Below are 20,835 nucleotides of genomic sequence, written 5' to 3'. Positions count from 1 at the left end.
TTCCTGTGCTCCATCCCTTCTCCAGTGGTACCTCCAGGTGAACATTCCCAGCAGGACCACCCAGCTCCACGAGGCAGGAAAGCACCAGTGCAGCTCCCAGATTCCAACCTCCCGTTTGCTTGTGCTCTCAGGGATCAAATGAAGCTCCCAGGAGCTGTTCCTGGGGGTTGCTCCATTATTACCACCATCCCACTGCCATCCCTGCCCCACAGGAGTTAAACCAAGGGAGGGGCACAGGTTGGGCACCTCTTGCAGTGCCCTTTCCCCCCTCCTGCTTTTCAGGCTGTTCTCTGGAAAACCATCACTGCCACTTTGCCTTTGGAATGCTGGCAGCAGGATGTGTTTGGATGTATTCTGTGTTGGGTTTAAGGGCAAACTACCATGGGCTCACCTCACAGGGTGAGCTTTGCCTGGCAGTGATCACAGGCAGGGAAAAGTGGAGAATATTGGAAGTTTTGGCTCAGATGGGACATTCTGAGTTTTTCCCAGTGAGACCTTCCATGCAGAGTCTGGAAAAGGGAGAGGAAAAGCCTTGGGTTTGCTGACTTTGCAACTAAATTGGAGAGGGAGATGTTTTATCCAGGGAAAGCTAATGCAGAGTGTGAGGGATAAATAAAAGGGAGAGCTGCCCATCCTCTGGCTGGCTCCCAGGGAGGGAATGTCTCACTTCCTGCAGGGCTGGGGGCTCCCTCATTGCACTGCCAGCCAGGTTGGGACATCACAGCAATTAAGACAAACTTTAGTCTGTAAGTTCACGCCTGCAACCTCCACACTTCAAAAGAAGACAAACGATCCCTCCAAGGAAGGAAACAAAGTCTTTTCCAGGCTGCTTCCAGAGTAACATTTAGGATTTGAAGTGGTTCAGGGGGAACGTTTCACTGAATTGTGGGGGGAGGTTGAGCTGGTGGTATAAAATAAACTACCTGAGACTCTTTTTTTTTAGCAAAAGTTTATTTCTAATGCAAAGACAAGCAAACAAAGCCCCAACCTCCTCCCACCCAAGTGACCCACCCCAAACCTGCCTCTCACACCTTGTCTGTGTTTTCTTTCTTTCTTTTAATAAGCATCTTGAACAAGGACTGATTCAATCTGTGTCGGTGTGTTGTGCAAATGTCCCCAGAAATTGCAGGAGCCAGAAACACAGAGCAGAGACATTGCAATCATTGCCCTCTCCTGTTCCAGCAGAGCTGGGAGCTCCTGCCTGACCCACCTGCACCTGCCCCTCCCTCTGCAGGGAGAACATCAGGGCTGGAGTCAGAGCTGGGGAGGCCCAAAGGCTCCTGAGAAGGCCCCAGGCTGCTGGCACAGCCAGGAAATCCTGCAGCCTGGTGAGCCCTGAGAGCCCCCTCTGCCCCCACAGTGCCATGGGATGCCACACAGGCAGGAGCTTTGGGGCAGAGGGGACCCCCAGAGCTGCTGCTCTTTGCAGACTCCTGGGCTGGGGCTGCTGTCCCTGGGCAGTCAGAGGTCTCTGCCCACCCTGGCTCTGCTCTGCCAGCAGCACCTGCTCCCTGTTTAGGAGAATCCTGGAATCCTGCAATGGTTTGGGTGGGAAGGACCTCAAAGCCCACCCAGTGCCACCCCTGCCATGGGCAGGGACACCTCCCACCAGCCCAGGGTGCTCCAAGCCCTGTCCAGCCTGGCCTTGGACACTCCCAGGGATGGAGCAGCCACAGCTTCTCTGCCCAACCTGTGCCAGGGCCTGCCCACCCTCCCAGCCAGGAATCCCTTCCCAATATCCCATCTATCCCTGCCCTCTGGCAGTGGGAAGCCATTCCCTGTGTCCTGTCCCTCCATCCCTTGTCCCCAGTCCCTCTCCAGCCCTCCTGGAGCCCCTTCAGGCCCTGGAAGGGGCTCTCAGGTGTCCCTGGATCCTTCTCTTCTCCAGGTGACCCCCCCAGCTCTCCCAGCCTGGTTCCACTGTCCTCTTTCTCCTCACTTTTTCTACCTCAGCAAAACCTTCCTGATTTAGGGCTCAGCCTGCAGAGCCTGACCATGGATGGTCCTCCCTTTGGTGTTGTCTTCCCTGCTCGGCCCTCCCAGCAAACCTGCCCTGCAGCAGCCAGTGCTGGGAGAGGCATTCCTGCTCATTTATTGGTGCTGATCCACCTGACACACCCTCTGGAAGGGCAACTCCTCACCTGGGCAAGCCCAGGTACTTCCCTTTCCCTTTTAATTTGCTTGTCTGCTTTTGTTTTCTGTTCAAACCCAGCATTTTGTGGCTTTCTGCACTCAGGATTCCTCTGAACACTCACCGTGTCATTTGTCCAAGAGCAACAGGTAAAAAATAACTCTGGAGTCAGGAAAGATCCAGTACATTTGATAGCCCAAAAATAGAGATATAAAAGACTTGCTTCAAGGCTGTGTACAGTATAACTGGAGATAATCTGTAAATTGCTCAGCAGCAAAAGAAAGGTGGGAAGAAGATTCCTTAATGTGGCGGGTGAGGAAAAGGCAACACCAGACCCCCTGAGAGGTTCTGCTGGTGCTCCCAGAAAACACTTTGAGGCCAATATGATCCAGCTGAGCTGTGAGTCTGCAGCGTGGGGCTGGTGCTGCTGGGCCAGGAGCAGCTGTGGATCCCTGGGCTGCTCACTGTGCCCCCTGGGTGGACCTTCTCTCCTCCAGCATCCTGCACACCCACATGGACACCACCTCGGCGTTGCCGTCGTTGTACTGCACGATGAAGGGGTGGCCCTGCAGAGGGGACAGGCAGAGTCAGCCAAGGGAAACAGGGCCCTTTGGGACAAGAAAACCAGTGGAACAGCCATAAAAATGCAATAAACCAGTGAGTCAAAGCAGTGACCCAAAGCAGTGATGCAAACTCAGATCCGCGTTATCCGTATGTTCCCGTGGAGGAAGGAGGGATGGGGAGCTCAGACTCCTCCTGGAGGCCTCAGCCCAACACTCCTTGGAAATCCTGGTTAGCCATTTTATATTCCATTGGCTCACTGTGTTCAGACCCAGACCCTTCCTGGCATGGCCTTCAGGCTGTGCCACTGCTGAAGGAGGAGGGTGTGGATTCCCCATTCCTGGGAGTGTCCCAGGCCAGGCTGGACAGGGCTTGGAGCAACCTGGGCTGGTGGGAGGTGTCCCTGCCATGGCAGGGGTGGGATGGGATGGGCTTTAAGATCCCTTCCTTATGTGCACATCCCACAGAAAACAACGACAGAGATTCCCAAACCCAGAGATACAGGATGACCCAAACCCAGAGACACAGGACCACCCAAACCCAGAGGTACAGGATGACCCAAACCCAGAGGTACAGGATGACCCAAATCCAGAGGTACAGGATGACCCAAACCCAGAGATACAGGATGACCCAAATCCAGAGACACAGGACTACCCAAACCCAGAGGTACAGGATGACCCAAATCCAGAGGTACAGGATGACCCAAACCCAGAGGTACAGGATGACCCAAACCCAGAGATACAGGATGACCCAAACCCAGAGACACAGGACCACCCAAACCCAGAGGTACAGGATGACCCAAATCCAGAGGTACAGAATGACCCAAACCCAGAGGTACAGGATGACCCAAACCCAGAGGTACAGGATGACCCAAACCCAGAGGTACAGGATGACCCAAACTCAGAGGTACAGGATGACCCAAACCCAGAGGCACAGGATGACCCAAACCCAGAGATACAGGACCACCCAACTCCTCAAACCCGAGGCCACAGCCCAGCTCTCCTGTGATTACAGATTTCCAGGGCAAGGCCAGCCCACAGAACTTTCTTTCCCAGATTTGTTGGTGCTTCCCATCAGGCTGGAGCTCCAAACCCTCCCTTGTACCTCCACACCTTTGGAATTGTGGCCAGGTGTTGCCCTTCCATTGCAACCCACCTTCCTGAGTGTGCTTCTTGGAACTGCTGCAGAAAAAGATGTTTCCCCCCAATATTCACCTTTTGGAAGGGAATCTCTTCCCCTCACCCTTCTGAGCAACTCGAAATCATGCCAAGGTCATGGGTTCAATCCCCTGTGTGGGTCATGGGTTCAACCCCCTGTGTGGGTCATGGGTTCAATCCCCTGTGTGGGCCACTGACTTAAGAGTTGGACTCGATGATCCTTGGGGGTCCCTTCCAACCCAGAATAGTCTGGGATTGTGTGATATGTGGGATTGCATTGGGAATGTCCCACTGGGAGATGGTCCCCCAGGAGCAGGGGCAGCTCCAGGGGCTGCAGCTCCTCCCTGGGAGCTCAGGGATGGCAGCCCAGCTCGGTGCTCCCAGGAGGAGAGGCCTGATGGGCAAATGATGCATTTAAGCACACAGATGCTCCAGGCACTGAGCATATGGCCAGTGCCTTTCTCCTCCCAACACCTGCCTACCAAAAATCCTCAGCTTTGGTCTTGCATGTCTAACATCAGGAACACTAAGGAAAGGCAGAATCCTCTCTTTTTTTTAGCTCCTACTCCAAATATCCCACTTATGTTGGAGTTTCACCATTTTACAGGGATTCAGTGTGGAATATTGTTGATTTTATTTGGTTCTTACCTAAGGAAACAGCTCTGGGGAATCCAGAGACAGCAATCCTGGTGTTTATTCCCAAGCTGCCACATATTTACCCCTGTGACCTTCCCAAAGCTGCCTCATTTCCAGCAGGCTCGTGGTTAAAAGGGGAATAAAAGGTGCTGCAAGAATCAGTTTGGGGTATTTGGGGGTGAAAAAGGTGCAGGAAGAAAAGTAAATGCTTATTATCAGCCAGCCAGCCTGGAAGGAGCTGTGTTGCCTCTGAAACAAAACAGCCAAGGCTGCTGGAGAGAAGCAGGAGAAACAAAGAGGAGGCCCAGGCAAGGCAGAGCAGCTGCACTGGGGCAATTCCAGGCAGCAATTCCAGGCAGCAATTCCAGGCAGCAATTCCAGGCAGGTCCTGCTGCCCTGGATGTGCCTCAGACAGACCCCCCTGCAGCCACAGCAGTTCCCACCTCCTGCTCATCCCCTGTCCCTGAGCTGCTCCCCAGTGCCCAGGGAGCTGGGCAAGGCTGGCACCTCAGCTGGGCACCCTATTTGGGAGGGCATTGCCCTGGAGCCTGGGGCTGGGCACCCCTTTCTCCCCAGGAATGTCTCTCTTGGAAGCAAAGCACACTGTAGTTCCCCCTGTTTTCAGTGGGGATTTGTCTCAGGCTGAAGGATGTTTTTCCCACAAGCTGATTTTCAGAATCTGGTGGGGGTTGGTTTTTTTTTATTCTGTTTTGTTTGTGTTTTTTTTAGATTTTTTTTGTTGTTTTTAAATAAGGAGAACAGAGATTTCCACCAAGGCTACAACTGCAGTGCCAGCAGATCTTGCTGGACAACCCAGAGCATGTTCAGGTCAGGCACCAAACCCAAGGAGGTCCCAAGTGTCCCAAATCTACTTCCAAAATCCACTTCCAATCCCACTTTGGTGGCTCTAATCCCTCAGCCAGCAGCACCCAACCTGCTGCCCACCCACCTGCACCTGCAATAAAACACCCAGCAAAGAGCAGAGCACAACTGTGGATAATTCAGGAGCCCATCAAAGCTGGCCTTGGCCTGTCTGAAGCAAGATTTGGAGGGAAAATGTAGCACAAACCATGTCAGAGGGACTTGCAGTTGGCTCAGCAGCCAAAAATGTCTCAGGGAAATTATTTAGGATTTCCTTCAAGGTCTGCAGGCAGCTGGACCAGCAGCTCTTCCTTCTGCTCTTGGAAACATCTTCAGAAGTCCCCCCACATTTGGTCACTCCTCAGCACCCAATCCCTCCTTTTCAGGCACCCAGAGCACTCCAAACATCAACCAAAGCACCACAGAGACCTCCCAAAACCAGAGCCTTGACTGGAGATATCTCAGGAAGGGACAGAGGAGAGAAGGGGCAGGGATGGAAGGACAACAGGGGGAAAACCAGACAAAAATCCAAACCAGTGCAGGAGGAATTACAGCTCCAGTGCAGAGGGATAAACTCACCTCAGGGAGGAAGAAATGGAATCCCACCAGCTTGGACACTTCATAAAGTCTAATAAACACATCCTGACTTTAGGATGTTCTCCACCAAGCCCAAGCAACCTGCTGTCCTTAAATATTCCAAAGCACATTCCCTGCAAGGGAACACTGAGGAAAGGGGAAGGTGTGGAAACCTGAACTGCATTTTCTGGGGCAGTGCCCAGTTCCTGAGGGGCCTGGGGAGGTGACACTTTTTTTGGGAGCCTGGAGCTATTGTGGGACAAATATTTCCCATTTGCTCAGACTTCTACACACATTCCCAACCAAATCCTGACCATCCCCTTGCCTTAAAAACACCTGGAAATCAGCACACCCAACACAGGCTGAAAATCCAAAATTATTCCTTTTTGTGCCTTTGCTGCCACAGTCAAAAAAAAAGGACTAAAAATTTGTGTTTCAGAATTACAAAAAAAAAATCTATCTAGTTTTGTTTAATTTCATCATTGTATTTTAAAAAGCAAATATCCCTAAATCCAGCATTGATTTTCTTTGGAAAAATAAGTTTAGTGGGCTTGAAGTGCAGAGAGAAACAGGGTGGGCACGTTGGAGCTGCCCCAGGCAATGACAAATAAATGTGCTGTTAAACAGGATGCAAAAGTTGCTCATCTTTGAGCTCAGGTTTTGGGGTTGTTTTGTTTTGCTTTGCAAAGGAAAGAGACGATTGTTAATTACTCTTTTAGCTTTTTACAGTTCAATTATTCAGCTGATTTAAAAGGTTGGATCATTTCATTTCTCCCTGGTTTTGTTTTCCTGTGGCCTTTCCAGCGTGTGCTGGTTTAGGATGCCAGGGGTGTGTTGGCATCTTTAAGGGAGATGAGGAGCACTTCAATCCCTCCACCTTCCCCCAGGTTTAAGTCACTGCTCAGTGACTGAGAGCAGCTCAGAAACCCTCAGCAATTCATGCTGGGTGAGCAAGAACAGCAAACCCAGGAGATAAAATTCTATTCCATCACAAGGGTTCAACCAGTTTTTATTTTTCTCAGGAATTTTCATTTTGAAAATGCTACTGAAAGTCAACAAAAGGGAATTTATTCCTCCTGAGACTGCAAAGCTCAGTGATGTGTGGACCTGTTTGAAGTGGGCAGGAACTGGTTTGACTCTCCCTGGGCTGGGATGCACTGGGAGGGATTCCTGCAGCACCTCAGCCTGGAGGTCAGGCAGGACAGCCCAGGACAACCCTGAGTGAGTGTCAGGCAGCCTAATTTTGTGTGTCAACCCCGAAAATTAGATAAACAATGACAAACCAGGCTTTTTAAATGAACTTGTCTCATCTGGTTCTCTTGATAAAGGGTACATTGCTCAGGTTCAGTGGCCCCCCAGACAGGTTAACTCCTTCCAGGGGAGCTCCTTGCACAGGGGGATGGAAATGATTTAAATATCTGACATGAAATTAAAAGGGCAGTGCCCCCCTGAACACCCAGCCCTGGGAATTCAAACTCATTGCTCACCAACCATCAATCATTTAGCCCAGTCAATTAAATTGCCATTATTCAAGGGTAAAAGTTCCATAATTTTACCTACCCTTAAAATTCAGCAATTTGCTTTCATGGCCTTCTCCTCTGCCCTGAGAAGTCTTTGTTTCTGATAATAACCCACCCAGAGCTTATTGCAAGAGACTTGCCATGGCAGCCTTGGCAGGACTGCAGATCCATGGGCATTTTCCAGCCCCAAGTGCCCACAAGCAGCTCTGCTCCAGAGGGATGAGCTGTGCCAGGGAGATGAAACTCCCCCTGGGACACAAAGTCTCTGCAGCCCCCAGAGCCCCCAATCTGAGCCCCCAGTCTGAGCCCCTAATCTGAGCCCCCAGTCTGAGCCCCCAGTCTGAGCCCCCAACCTGAGCCCCCAATCTGAGCCCCCAATCTGAGCCCCCAGTCTGAGCCCCCAATCTGAGCCCCCAGTCTGAGCCCCCAGTCTGAGCCCCCAGTCTGAGCCCCCAGTCTGAGCCCCCAATCTGAGCCCTCAGTCTGAGCCCCCAATCTGAGCCCCCAGTCTGAGACCCCAGTCTGAGCCCCCAATCTGAGCCCCCAATCTGAGCCCCCAGTTTGAGACCCCAGTCTGAGCCCCCAACCTGAGCCCCCAGTCTGAGCCCCCAACCTGAGCCCCCAGTCTGAGCCCCCAATCTGAGCCCCCAATCTGAGCCCCCAGTCTGAGCCCCCAGTCTGAGCCCCCAGTCTGAGTCCCCAGTCTGAGCCCCCAGTCTGAGCCCCCAGTTTGAGCCCCCAGTCTGAGCCCCCAGTCTGAGCCCCCAGTCTGAGCCCCCAATCTGAGCCCCCAGTTTGAGCCCCCAGTCTGAGCCCCCAGTCTGAGCCCCCAGTCTGAGCCCCCAGTCTGAGCCCCATATCTGAGCCCCCAGTCTGAGCCCCCAGTCTGAGCCCCCAATCTGAGCCCCCAATCTGAGCCCCCAATCTGAGCCCCCAGTCTGAGCCCCCAATCTGAGCCCCCAGTCTGAGCCCCCAGTCTGAGCCCCCAGTCTGAGCCCCCAACCTGAGTCCCCAGTCTGAGCCCCCAGTCTGAGCCCCCAATCTGAGCCCCCAGTCTGAGCCCCCAGTCTGAGCCCCCAGTCTGAGCCCCCAACCTGAGCCCCCAGTCTGAGCCCCCAACCTGAGTCCCCAGTCTGAGCCCCCAACCTGAGCCCCCAGTCTGAGCCCCCAACCTGAGCCCCCAATCTGAGCCCCCAGTCTGAGCCCCCAGTCTGAGCCCCCAACCTGAGCCCCCAGTCTGAGCCCCCAACCTGAGTCCCCAGTCTGAGTCCCCAGTCTGAGCCCCCAGTCTGAGCCCCTAATCTGAGCCCCCAGTCTGAGCCCCCAGTCTGAGCCCCCAATCTGAACCCCCAGTCTGAGCCCCATATCTGAGCCCCCAGTCTGAGCCCCCAATCTGAGTCCCCAGTCTGAGTCCCCAGTCTGAGCCCCCAGTCTGAGCCCCCAATCTGAGCCCCCAATCTGAGCCCCCAGTCTGAGCTACCTGAACCCTTCTAATGGAACAGCTCACACTGACTCTCACAAATCCAGCAGAATCTCTGCCACAAACAGGTTCCTTTGCCACTGACCACATAATGTGGAGAGCACCAAGGAGGTTCAGTCCAAAGGAGGCAGAGCAGAAATAACAGCCCTAAAGCAACTCCCCTGGGATTTCAGGGCACTTTCCAGGCACAAAGTGAGTGAGGGTTTGTTGGGAGACTGGGCTAAAGGTCTATGAAAGAGGCAGATGCCACCCTAGAATGGCACCAAAGCACATTCCCCCTGTGAAATGCCAGGCAGCCACCAAAGGGCAGGGTGGTGTTCCCTGGGGCACCAAAGGTGACAGGGCTGGGGACAGGGACAGGAACCTGAACCCCAGATGGTGGGCAGGGATAAAGCTCTTTTTTTGGACAGCACACCCAGATCTGACCCACAACATCCTCTCCTGGTGCTTTTTCCCCTGGGCAGTGAGAGGCTGACTGGGGAGGGCAGGAAATTAGAACTGACAGGAAAATATCTCATCCCTAAGCAAGGAACACTGGGAATAAGCAGCAGTGCAGTGGCTGCAATGGTGCCATCCTTCCAACATTCCCAGGAACCCTCCCAGCCTGAGCAGCTCCATTTGTTCCAACAGCACAGACAAACGATGCACTTCCCTAAAAAAATCTGAATTCAGCATCACAAGAAGCACAATAAAAAGATCCCAACTGTTGCAGCCACAGCCTATCAAGACAATGGCAGTGCCCTCAGACAGCATTTCAAATACAGTTTATTAGCCTGTGATATGAAAAGGGTATTTTTATTGCATGATATAATGCAATGGGACCTTGGGCGCTCTGCACGAGGACCTCGCACTCAGAAGTGTAATGAACCCACAGTCCACAAAACATCGGAGTGCACATTAACCCCTCATTAATGGCACATCAGGGCTGGGGGCACTGCACGCTGGCTGGGCACGGCTCCATCAGGCCAGTGTGCAGGGGAGCACAGCCTGCCCAGCCTCAACACAAAGACAGAAAATAAATATCCCTGCTGGCTGCTCCGGGGGAGGCTTCCCAGGCAGAGGGGAGGCCCTGCTTGAGGGGGTGAGGAAAAACACTCTGCAGGGGTGGGCAGGGGTGGACGTGGAGCTGCACTGCCCATGGAGATGCACTGCCCATGGAGCTGCACTGCCCATGGAGCTGCACTGCTCATGGAGCTGCACTGCCCATCCCTGGGGAGCTGCACTGCCCATGGAGCTGCACTGCCCATCCCTGGGGAGCTGCACTGCCCACGGAGCTGCACTGCCCATCCCTGGGGAGCTGCACTGCCCATCCCTGGGGAGCAGCACTGCCCATCTCTGGGGAGCAGCACTGCCCATGGAGCTGCACTGCCCACGGAGCTGCACTGCCCACGGAGCTGCACTGCCCATCCCTGGGGAGCAGCACTGCCCATGGAGCTGCACTGCCCACGGAGCTGCACTGCCCATCCCTGGGGAGCAGCACTGCCCACGGAGCTGCACTGCCCACGGAGCTGCCCGGCCCACGGAGCTGCCCGGCCCACGGAGCTGCACTGCCCATCCCTGGGGAGCAGCACTGCCCACGGAGCTGCACTGCCCATCCCTGGGGAGCAGCACTGCCCATCTCTGGGGAGCAGCACTGCCCATGGAGCTGCACTGCCCACGGAGCTGCACTGCCCACGGAGCTGCACTGCCCATCCCTGGGGAGCAGCACTGCCCATGGAGCTGCACTGCCCACGGAGCTGCACTGCCCATCCCTGGGGAGCAGCACTGCCCACGGAGCTGCACTGCCCACGGAGCTGCCCGGCCCATGGAGCTGCCCGGCCCACGGAGCTGCACTGCCCATCCCTGGGGAGCAGCACTGCCCACGGAGCTGCACTGCCCATGGAGCTGCACTGCCCATGGAGCTGCCCTGCCCATGGAGCTGCACCGCCCATCCCTGGGGAGCAGCACTGCCCACGGAGCTGCACTGCCCACGGAGCTGCCCGGCCCATGGAGCTGCACTGCCCATGGAGCTGCACTGCCCTTCCCTGGGGAGCTGCACTGCCCATGGAGCTGCACTGCCCATCCCTGGGGAGCTGCACTGCCCATGGAGCTGCACTGCCCATGGAGCTGCACTGCCCACGGAGCTGCCCTGCCCATGGAGCTGCACTGCCCATCCCTGGGGAGCAGGACGGAGGTTCTCCTGCACAAACACGAAAAAAGGAACACTGCAAACCTCCTCCCACTCCCTAATCCACAGGGATGCTGCTCAGGCTTGGGAAGAGCATCCCCTGAGCCAGCTCTGCACAGCCCCAGGGGACACGTGGGACTTGTTTCCACCTGACCCCACCACGAGTCAGAACCTCTCTCAGAACTGCAGCTCATGTCAGCACTAACTCAGTGGAAACCAGGACCAAACCACAGCATTGCCCATGCTCCTGGGGCAGGTGGGATGCTGTGGGGCACATGGGATGCTCCTGGGGCAGGTGGGATGCTCCTGGGGCAGGTGGGACGTTCCTGGGGCAGGTGGGACGTTCCTGGGGCAGGTGGGACGTTCCTGGGGCAGGTGGGATGCTGCTGGGGCAGGTGGGACGTTCCTGGGGCAGGTGGGATGCTGTTGGGGCAGGTGGGATTCTCCTGGGGCAGGTGGGATGCTCCTGGGGCAGGTGGGACGCTGCTGGGGCAGGTGGGATGCTCCTGGGGCAGGTGGGATGCCCCCTGCCCTCCCTCTCTGCTCTGCTCAAAGCAAAGCCACTGCAAATGTTCCATCAGGACAGCCTGGCTGGCACAAGGAGCACAAGCCCTACAATTCCCAAACATTCCAACCTGGCTGTCCAACAGCACATCCCAGTCAGTTCTCCCGCTGCTACCGAGGTGTCCATGCCATTTACAGCCATTTACAGGGGAAATTCCTGCCCATTCCCATGTTTATGGGGAAGAAAGTCAAACAGCCACCAGGACAAACCCCAGTCCTGGCTCTGGAGCTGAAGCAGCTCCTCAGGACACCTGGAAAGTGCTGAGTAACCCAAAGAACCCTGAGCTGACCCCACATCCCTCTCCAGCGACCTCAGCACATGCAAGACTCCATCCCTGCACCCCCTGCCTCCTCCAGCAGAGCAGGATTGCACATCTAGAGCTCCTCTCTCCAAGGACAAGCCACACTAAACGCTGCTCTAATTATCTGCTCGCTCTGCACGCGGCCGAGGCGGCTCCACAGCCAGGAATAGCAGCCAGGAATCCTCAGGCCAATTCTCTCCCTGCTGCCTCCCAAAACATGGAGAATTCACAGGCACAGAAGGTGTCACAGCACCCTCAGGGGAGGCTCCACCAGCTCCTCAGGCTGGAGTGGGGCAGCAAATCTGAAGGCTGAGCACACGTTAATCCAGAGACACAGACCATGCCCAGAGTGAGAGGACCATGCAAGACCCTGTTGGGGTGTGAGGGGGCTGTTCCACCTCTTGGTTTCCTGCAAGACCCTGTTGGGGTGTGAGGGGGCTGTTCCAGCTCTTGGTTTCCTGCAGGACCCTGTTGGGGTGTGAGGTGGCTGCTCCAGTTCCTGGTTTCCTTTCACAAGGATCCTGCAAGACCCTGTTGGGGTGTGAGGTGGCTGTTCCAGCTCTTGTTTTCCTGCAAGACCCTGTTGGGGTGTGAGGTGGCTTTTCCATCTCTTGTTTTCCTGCAAGACCCTGTTGGGGTGTGAGGGGGCTGTTCCATCTCTTGGTTTCCTTTCACAAGGATCCTGCAAGACCCTGTTGGGGTGTGAGGTGGCTTTTCCACCTCTTGTTTTCCTGCAGGACCCTGTTGGGGTGTGAGGTGGCTTTTCCACCTCTTGTTTTCCTGCAGGACCCTGTTGGGGTGTGAGGTGGCTTTTCCACCTCTTGTTTTCCTGCAGGACCCTGTTGGGGTGTGAGGTGGCTGTGCCAGCTCTTGGTTTCCTGCAGGACCCTGTTGGGGTGTGAGGTGGCTGTGCCAGCTCTTGGTTTCCTTTTGGAGTTTTAGGATGGCTTTTTTTTCCCCTTTAAAGCAAAGTGTGAGCAGCTGAAGCAGCAGGGGCTGGGAGGCTCAGCAGGTCTAGCAGGTGTGTCCCCAGTGTCCCCAAGCTGCAGCCAGGGCAGTGACACCTCCCTGTCCCTCCCATGCAGCAATGGCAGGGCAGGTTTAACCCCCAGCTCTCCCAGTACTGCAGGGCTGTGCCTGAACTGGGCCCCAGTGTTTGCTGGCCCACTTCTCTCTCCTGGTTCCTGTCCTCAGAGCAGCCACTATTGAGGGCAAGGACTGATTGGGGGGACTTATTAATTGATAACATTATTAATTGATATACCTGTCACAGAGTTTGCTCAGTAGTATAAAATTCCCTGTCTAACATACAGCAAAACTCACAGTGTACAGACCTGTCCTTGAAGATGCCACACCAAGAGGCCCCAGAGCCTCTTGCACTAATTAAAACAGCCAAGATACCCCATGAAATGAAGATAAATCAGAAAATACGTCAAAAGAACAAGACAAATAGAGAAGTTCACCAATTAGACCAGTTGCAGTTGCCAACAAGTCTGGTTTGAAGCAGTTTGGAGCAAAAGGTAAAGAGTTCATGAGAGGAAGACCACTGACTTCATCCCCAAAGCCCACCAGAGAGCCCTGCCCTGGGTTCCCAGGGGGAACAGCACAGGTGCAAAGAGTGGCACAGGGTGGAGAAAATGGAAATCAGTTCTTGAAACTCATTGTAATATCCCTGCCCTCTCTATGAGAATAATGTTTATGCAAGAAGAATAATAAATATGTACAACTTACTTGCATATCAACCAGTTGTAACTCGACCAGGTGTGCAGGTTTTTGGAGGAGCTTCTCCCCTGCACCCAGGCCTGGAATAAACACACCTCTCTAGAACCTCACTGGACAGTCTTCTGTCTGCAAAACAGACTGTCTGTGCCTGGGGAGGCATCCAGAGCCCCAGAGCCTGGTGCTGCTGCCCTGAGAGCCCCATGGCAGGGGTCAGATCCAGGGAATCACAGACTCAGAGAAGGGCATGGGCTGGAGGAACCCTAAATATCCTCCAGTGCCACCCGTGCCAGGGGCAGGGACACCTCCCACCAGCCCAGGGTGCTCCAAGCCTGGAGCCAAATCCAGGGAATCACAGACTCAGAGAAGGGCATGGGCTGGAGGAATCCTAAAGACCCTTCAGTACCACCCCTGCAGCCCCAGAGCCTGGTGCTGCTGCCCTGAGAGCCCCATGGCAGGGCCAAATCCAGGGAGTCACAGACTCAGAGAATAGCCCAGGCTGAAGGAACCCTAAAGCCCCTCAAGTGCCACCTGTGCCATGGGCAGGGACACCTCCCACCAGCCCAAGGGGCTCCAAGCCTGGGGCCAAATCCAGGGAATCACAGACTCAGAGAATAGTCCAGGTTGGAGGAACCCTAAAGCCACCCCAGTGCCACCCGTGCCATGGGCAGGGACACCTCCCACCAGCCCAAGGGGCTCCAAGCCTGGGGCCAAATCCAGGGAATCACAGACTCAGAGAGGTGTATGGGCTGCAGGAGCCCCTCCAGTGTCACCCCCTGCCACGAACAGGGACATCTCCCACCAGCCCAGGTTGCTCCAAGCCTGGGCCAAATCCAGGGAATCACAGACTCAGAGAATAGTCCAGGTTGGAGGAACCCCAAAGCCACCCCAGTGCCACCCGTGCCATGGGCAGGGACACCTCCCACCAGCCCAGGGGGCTCCAATCTCCATCCAACCTGGCCTTGGACGCTCCAGGCACTGACTGGTGGTGTTTCCTGGAGATGCAGCAGGAACAAGGAGACATCCAGAAGGAAATCCAAGCACCATCAGCCTCCCTGGAGCTCCTCTCTGCCCTCCCTCCTCCACCAGAGGCAGAGCCCAACCTGCCCAACAGCTGCACACAGAACATCAGCAACTGTGGAATTTTGTTTGTTGGCCTCCCTAACATACAGTGTAATTAAAATGTTGATTACTAAACAGTTTAAATATCTGACAGACAATGCAGTTAAAGCCTACAGTTAGGTCAATATGTGATTTAGATTTGCCATTTAAAAACTCTCATTTAAATTTTGCATACATTAATCACTACCATACTTCAATGTTCTGATATCCACCTGACTACACTATTAAAATAAAACTTGCTGCCCCAGGGAAATCCTACTTATTCTTAATTGTTTCGAGGCTTTGATGGGCTTTTAATCTAAGATTAATTTATGCAATTTTAAATAACTCTTCTTATGATTAATAAGCTTGAAAATTAAAAGGAGTCTAAAGCAATTATAATGAGCATTTGGTCATAACCTCATTAGGAGAAGGAGTGAAGGATACAGCTCTGGAATTCTTACAAGACTACAATTTAAGGTTACTTTCAGAGGAGTCAAACATAGTTCTTGAAATTGCAAAGGCAGATTAGCCCAGGTCAGCCTGAGAACTGTGCCTGCCTAGATTAGCACAGCAATGATTTCCCCTCTGATGGTGACAAGCTGACACAAAGCATATCAAAGAAAGAGAAATGGATCACACAACCAAGCACTGAAGCCTTGGAGTTGCAGTTCTTGTTTGTCTGGGGGTTTTTGAGGACTCTTTTTGTAGGGGTTCCCCCCTTATTTTTTATCTATTTGTAGATTAAGTGTTACCAAAGCCCTGGGAAAGTTAATTGCAAGGGATTTTCAGCTGGTTTAATTTTGTTGAAGCACCAAAACTCTCCTGCAACTCACAGAATTTGCCTTCAAATAAGTCTCAAGCCTAATGGATGGAGCAAGAGGAAGAACAAGCTTAACTCAAACCTCAGCATCTTAACCTGAAGAGGAACTGTCTACCCAGATTGCCATTTTTAAACACCAACACAGATCCTTCTGTTATGTTTACAATCCTTCTTTTCCACCTTCTTCTGAAGTTCTGGGTGGCTGCTGGTCCCCAAATCAGACCTCAGACACCCCTTGGTGTGGCCAGCTGGCAACTCCTCAGCAGTGAAAGCTCAGGGGGAATTTAGCAGGTCAGACCAGCAGGACAGGGAGCAGCTCCACTGCCCAGGAGGGACCTGACTCCAACACCTCAGCCCCAACTCTTGCAGGACCCCAAAGGGATGGGGCTGCTTTTTGTGTCCTTCCTGTGGCACCACCAGCCTTGCACTCCTCCAGCCTTCTGGGCTTGGCTGTGGCACAGAGGAGTCATTTGGCCATTGCAGACCATTCTTTCCTCAGCAGTTCATAGAATCACAGAATCAAAGACCTCTGAGATCATCAAGTCCAACCCTTGATCCAACCCTACTGTGATCACCAGCCCAGGGCACTCAGTGCCCTGGGCTGGTGATCACAGTGGGGTTGGATCAAGACATGGTGGATTCTCACTCAGTGCCACATCCACAGAATCACAGAATGGATTGGGTTGGAAAAGACCTCCCAGATCATCAAGTCCAACCCTTGGTCCAACTCCAGTCCCTTTACCAGATCATGGCACTCAGTGCCACGGCCAAGCTCAGCTGAAAAACCTCCAGGGATGGGGAATCCACCCCCTCTCTGGGCAGCCCATTCCAATCCCTGAGCACTCTCTCTGCAAAGAATTTCTTTCTAATATCCAACCTAAACCTCCCCTGGCAGAGCTTAAGGTCATGTGCTCTTGTCTTACTGACAGTTGTATGGGAGAAGAGACCAACCCCCACCTGGCTACAACCTCCTGTCAGGGAGTTGTAGAGAGTGATGAGCTCTGCCCTGAGCCTCCTCTTCTCCAGGCTGAACACCCCCAGCTCCCTCAGTCTCTCCCCACAGCACTTGTGCTCCAGTCCCCTCACCAGCATTATCACAGAATCACAGAATGGATTGGGTTGGAAAAGACCTCCGAGATCATCAAGTCCAACCCTTGGGCCAACTCCAGTCCCTTTACCAGATCATGGCACTCAGTGCCACGGCCAAGCTCAGCTGAAAAACCTCCAGGGATGGGGAATCCACAATCAGAGAATCACAGAATGGGTTGGGTTGGAAGAGACGTCTGAGGTCATCAAGTCCAACCCTTGATCCAACCTACTGTGATCACCAGCCCAGGGCACTGAGTGGGATTGGATCAAGACATGGTGGATTCTCACTCAGTGCCACATCCATAGAATCACAGAATGGATTGGGTTGGAAAAGACCTCCAAGATCAGCAAGTCCAACCCTTGGGCCAACTCCAGTCCCTTTACCAGATCATGGCACTCAGTGCCACGGCCAAGCTCAGCTGAAAAACCTCCAGGGATGGGGAATCCACCCCCTCTCTGGGCAGCCCATTCCAATCCCTGAGCACTCTCTCTGCAAAGAATTTCTTTCTGCTCTCCAACTTCAGTTTCCTCTGGCAGAGCTTGAGCCCATCGTGCCCCCTTGTCCTGTTGCTGAGTGCTCCTGCTCTCTGTTGTTAACTCAGTAACTCTCCCGTGGTGCTGAGTGAACCAAACCAACCCCCAGCAAAGCTGTTCTGTTCTGCTCTGACTCTTAAACCAAACTCCAGCTGGAGTTGGCCTCCTGTGAGTGCTGCTGAGGTTCAGAATCCCAGAATCCCAGACTATTCTGAGCTGGAAGGGACCCCCAAGGATCATTGAGTTCAACCCTTAAGTCAGTGGCCCACACGGGGGATTGAACCCATGACCTTGGCATTGTTACAGCCAAGTTTTAACCAGCTGAGCTGATCTCAGGGTCAAGAGCTGTGGGGACAGTGGCCAGGGCTGCTGGACTATGGCCACACTGGCAAGCTGTGCCCAGCAGGAGCAGAGCTGCCCAGGGAAGGGCTGGGCCAGCCTCTCAGGGATGGCAGAGGAGGATTTTGGAGCAGCTCTGGTCTGTTCTGCAGACCCAGCACCCATTAGTGGCTGGAGCTCCTCAGGTGTGTGCCTGGAGAACCTTCTGGGGTGGCTTCATCTCAAATTCATTCAATTCAGAAGCTTCAGGACCTGCCTGGGATGAGAATGAGAGAGTGGGGGCTCTGACAGAGCAGGGGATTCCCACCAGAAAGGCACACCTGACCTGAACTCTGATGCTGAGGGAGATGCACCTGCAGAGGTGTCCCCAGGAATGGTCCTGTTGGCACCAGAGCTTGGCAGGAATTAAAAGCTGATACAGCAAAAATTAACAGCTGGTTAATGAAGTAATTCCTTCAAACAGGGACTAAATGTTCCCCTGCACTAGGCAAGAAAAGAGGGCTTTTCTCCAAGTTTTGAAACCATGACAGGGGGAAAATAATTACAAAGCAAATGGCTAAGCTGAAGTGAAAACTGAAACAATCTCCTAAATGTTTCTCACCCAAACCTCGGAGTGGAAAATGCTGTACACAAATAACAACAATTGCCAGAAGCATGAAAAAAACCCCAGAAAAGGAACTTTCCCATGGCTCTCCATGCTCTGGAATTCCAGCCTGGACAAACCCACTGTGAACTTTTCCATGGCTCTCCATGCTCTGGAATTCCAGTCTGGACAAACCCACTGTGAACTTTCCCATGGCTCTCCATGCTCTGGAATTCCAGTCTGGACAAACCCACTGTGAACTTTCCCATGGCTCTCCATGCTCTGGAATTCCAGTCTGGACAAACACAGAATGAACTTTTCCATGGCTTTCCACGCTCTGGAATTCCAGCCTGGACAAACCACAATGAATTTCAGTGCTCTGGAATTCCAGCCAGGACAAACCCACAGTGAACTTTTCCATGGCTCTCCATGCTCTGGAATTGCATCCTGGTTAAACCCACAGTGAACCTTTCCATGGCTCTCTATGCTTTGGAATTCCAGCCTGGACAAACACACAATGAACTTTTCCATGGATTGCTGTACTTTGTAATTCCAGCCTGGATAAACCCACAGTGAACTTCTCCACGGCTCTCCATGCTCTGGAATTCCAGCCTGCACAAACCACAATGAATTTCAGTGCTCTGGAATTCCAGCCTGGACAAACCCACAGTGAACATTTCCATGGCTCTCCATGCTCTGGAATTGCATCCTGGACAAACCCACTGTGAACTTTTCCATGGCTTTCCACGCTCTAGAATTCCAGCCTGGACAAACCACAATGAATTTCAGTGCTCTGGGATTCCAGCCTGGACAAACCCGGCTCTGGAGGGGGGGCTGTGGCTTCGGAAATGGGGCAAAAAAAAATTAAAAAAATCCTGTTTAATTTCCAAAAGAGTGAGCAGAGCAGGCTGTGAACACCAGAGGTTGATTGGAACCCACCTGAAGTGCCTGCCAAGCCCATTGGAACCCGGGGGCCCTTCATTGGCTGCTCCCTGGGCAGGCTGAGCCGGGACCAGCCACGCCAAGCGGGACCCCCAGAAATGAACCCCAAGCAGGAGCCATGAAATATTCAGCCTCCCACTTGATCAGGGAGGGGGGTTTGGAAGAGCAAACAAGACAAAAATCGATTCCTTGGTGCCCTCCAATCAATCCCCCCAAACGGGCAGGGCATCTGTTTGTGCTCAGTGCTGTTTGCTCTGGCAGCTTTGCCGTAATTGTGGCTGTTTATCTCCGGTGTCCCCGGGGCCCTCAGCTCCACATCACTAATACTTAACACTCATTTCACATCTCTCAGCTCCTTGGAATCCTCAACAGGTTTCTGGGGGGTTCTGGAAACCCCGAGAGCAGGATCACGGAGCTCTTTGTGCGTGGCACAGGTTCTGGCACCACCAGCTGCTCCCCGTGCCCACCGGGGATGGCACCGACAAAGGGGCTCTGCCAGGGGCACCAGAGGCAATTCCAGCAGGGCAAACACAGCTTGGATGGAAAGGCAGAAGGAAAAGCCAGCCCTGAACAGGAAAGTTGCTGTCACCACCAAGCGCCGTCAATCAGCAGGAAAATCCGATTAACAACCTCCCCTCCCCTGTTTATATACAGGGGGTTTTTCTTTTGTCAGCCACACAAATGAGAAAGTGGCATTAATTGATTTTTTACTACTCCAGGCCCTGATCCTGCAGCTGAATTTGGGGGGTGGGAGGACGGAGTGGCACAAATCTGATTAAGGGATTTGGAGGCACAATGCACACACGGCACTGAGAAGCCCTGGCTCCTTCTCCTGCTTTGTACTCTGCTCCCTCCCAGGCAATTCCTGCTCTTATTTAATGCTGCAGGAGTGTCCTGAGGTGCTGATCAGAGTGCAGGAGTGTCCTGAGGTGCTGATCAGAGTGCAGGAGTGTCCTGAGGTGCTGATCAGTGTGCAGGAGTGTCCTGAGGTGCTGATCAGAGTGCAGGAGTGTCCTGAGGTGCTGATCAGAGTGTCCTGAGGTGCTGATCAGAGTGCAGGAGTGTCCTGAGGTGTTGATCAGAGTGCAGGAGTGTCCTGAGGTGCTGATCAGAGCGCAGGAGTGTCCTGAGGTGCTGATCAGAGTGCAGGAGTGTCCTGAGGTGCTGATCAGAGTGTCCTGAGGTGCTGATCAGAGTGTCCTGAGGTGCTGATCAGAGTGCAGGAGTGTCCTGAGGTGCTGATCAGAGTGTCCTGAGGTGCTGATCAGAGTGCAGGAGTGTCCTGAGGTGCTGATCAGTGCAGGAGTGTCCTGAGGTGCTGATCAGAGTGTCCTGAGGTGCTGATCAGAGTGCAGGAGTGTCCTGAGGTGCTGATCAGAGTGCAGGAGTGTCCTGAGGTGCTGATCAGAGTGTCCTGAGGTGCTGATCAGAGTGCAGGAGTGTCCTGAGGTGCTGATCAGAGTGCAGCCCCACAAGTAGCTGCTCCTGCAGAAGCACCAGCCATTTAATCCGTGCAGAGTGTCTGAATCCATTTAAAACACCAATTTCATGACACAAATCCTACCTAGACTGCAACAGTTGCCTGTCAAAGGGAATTCCTTGATGAATTTGCAATGAGCAGAAAGGACAATATGCTGGGAATTAAAGATATGGCTCTGATTTGGGAACTGTGAATGGCTTTATTTTCCTAGATTTTTGAAATAAAGAAGACAGCTGACATAAAAAGATCAACATGACAAATGCACAAACT

At 53.5% G+C, this 20,835-nt stretch overlaps 1 protein-coding gene across 1 annotated transcript in view; it reads right to left on the bottom strand.

The window, feature by feature from the left end:
* Positions 1–2,496: 2,496 nt before the first annotated feature.
* The window catches only part of MAP2K5 (mitogen-activated protein kinase kinase 5), a 175,026-nt gene continuing 156,687 nt past the window's right edge, over positions 2,497–20,835 (bottom strand). The window contains exon 22 of the mRNA XM_071568130.1: positions 2,497–2,697. Within this exon, the coding sequence (XP_071424231.1) occupies positions 2,593–2,697 (105 nt within the window). The 3' untranslated portion in view covers positions 2,497–2,592. The remainder of the gene's footprint in view (positions 2,698–20,835) is intronic.

The sequence above is a fragment of the Pithys albifrons genome, chromosome 13 (assembly GCF_047495875.1).
Source record: "Pithys albifrons albifrons isolate INPA30051 chromosome 13, PitAlb_v1, whole genome shotgun sequence".
NCBI classification, from domain to species: domain Eukaryota; kingdom Metazoa; phylum Chordata; class Aves; order Passeriformes; family Thamnophilidae; genus Pithys; species Pithys albifrons.
Note: the sequence above shows the minus strand (reverse complement) of the source record. Positions and strands in the feature narration are given on the sequence as shown.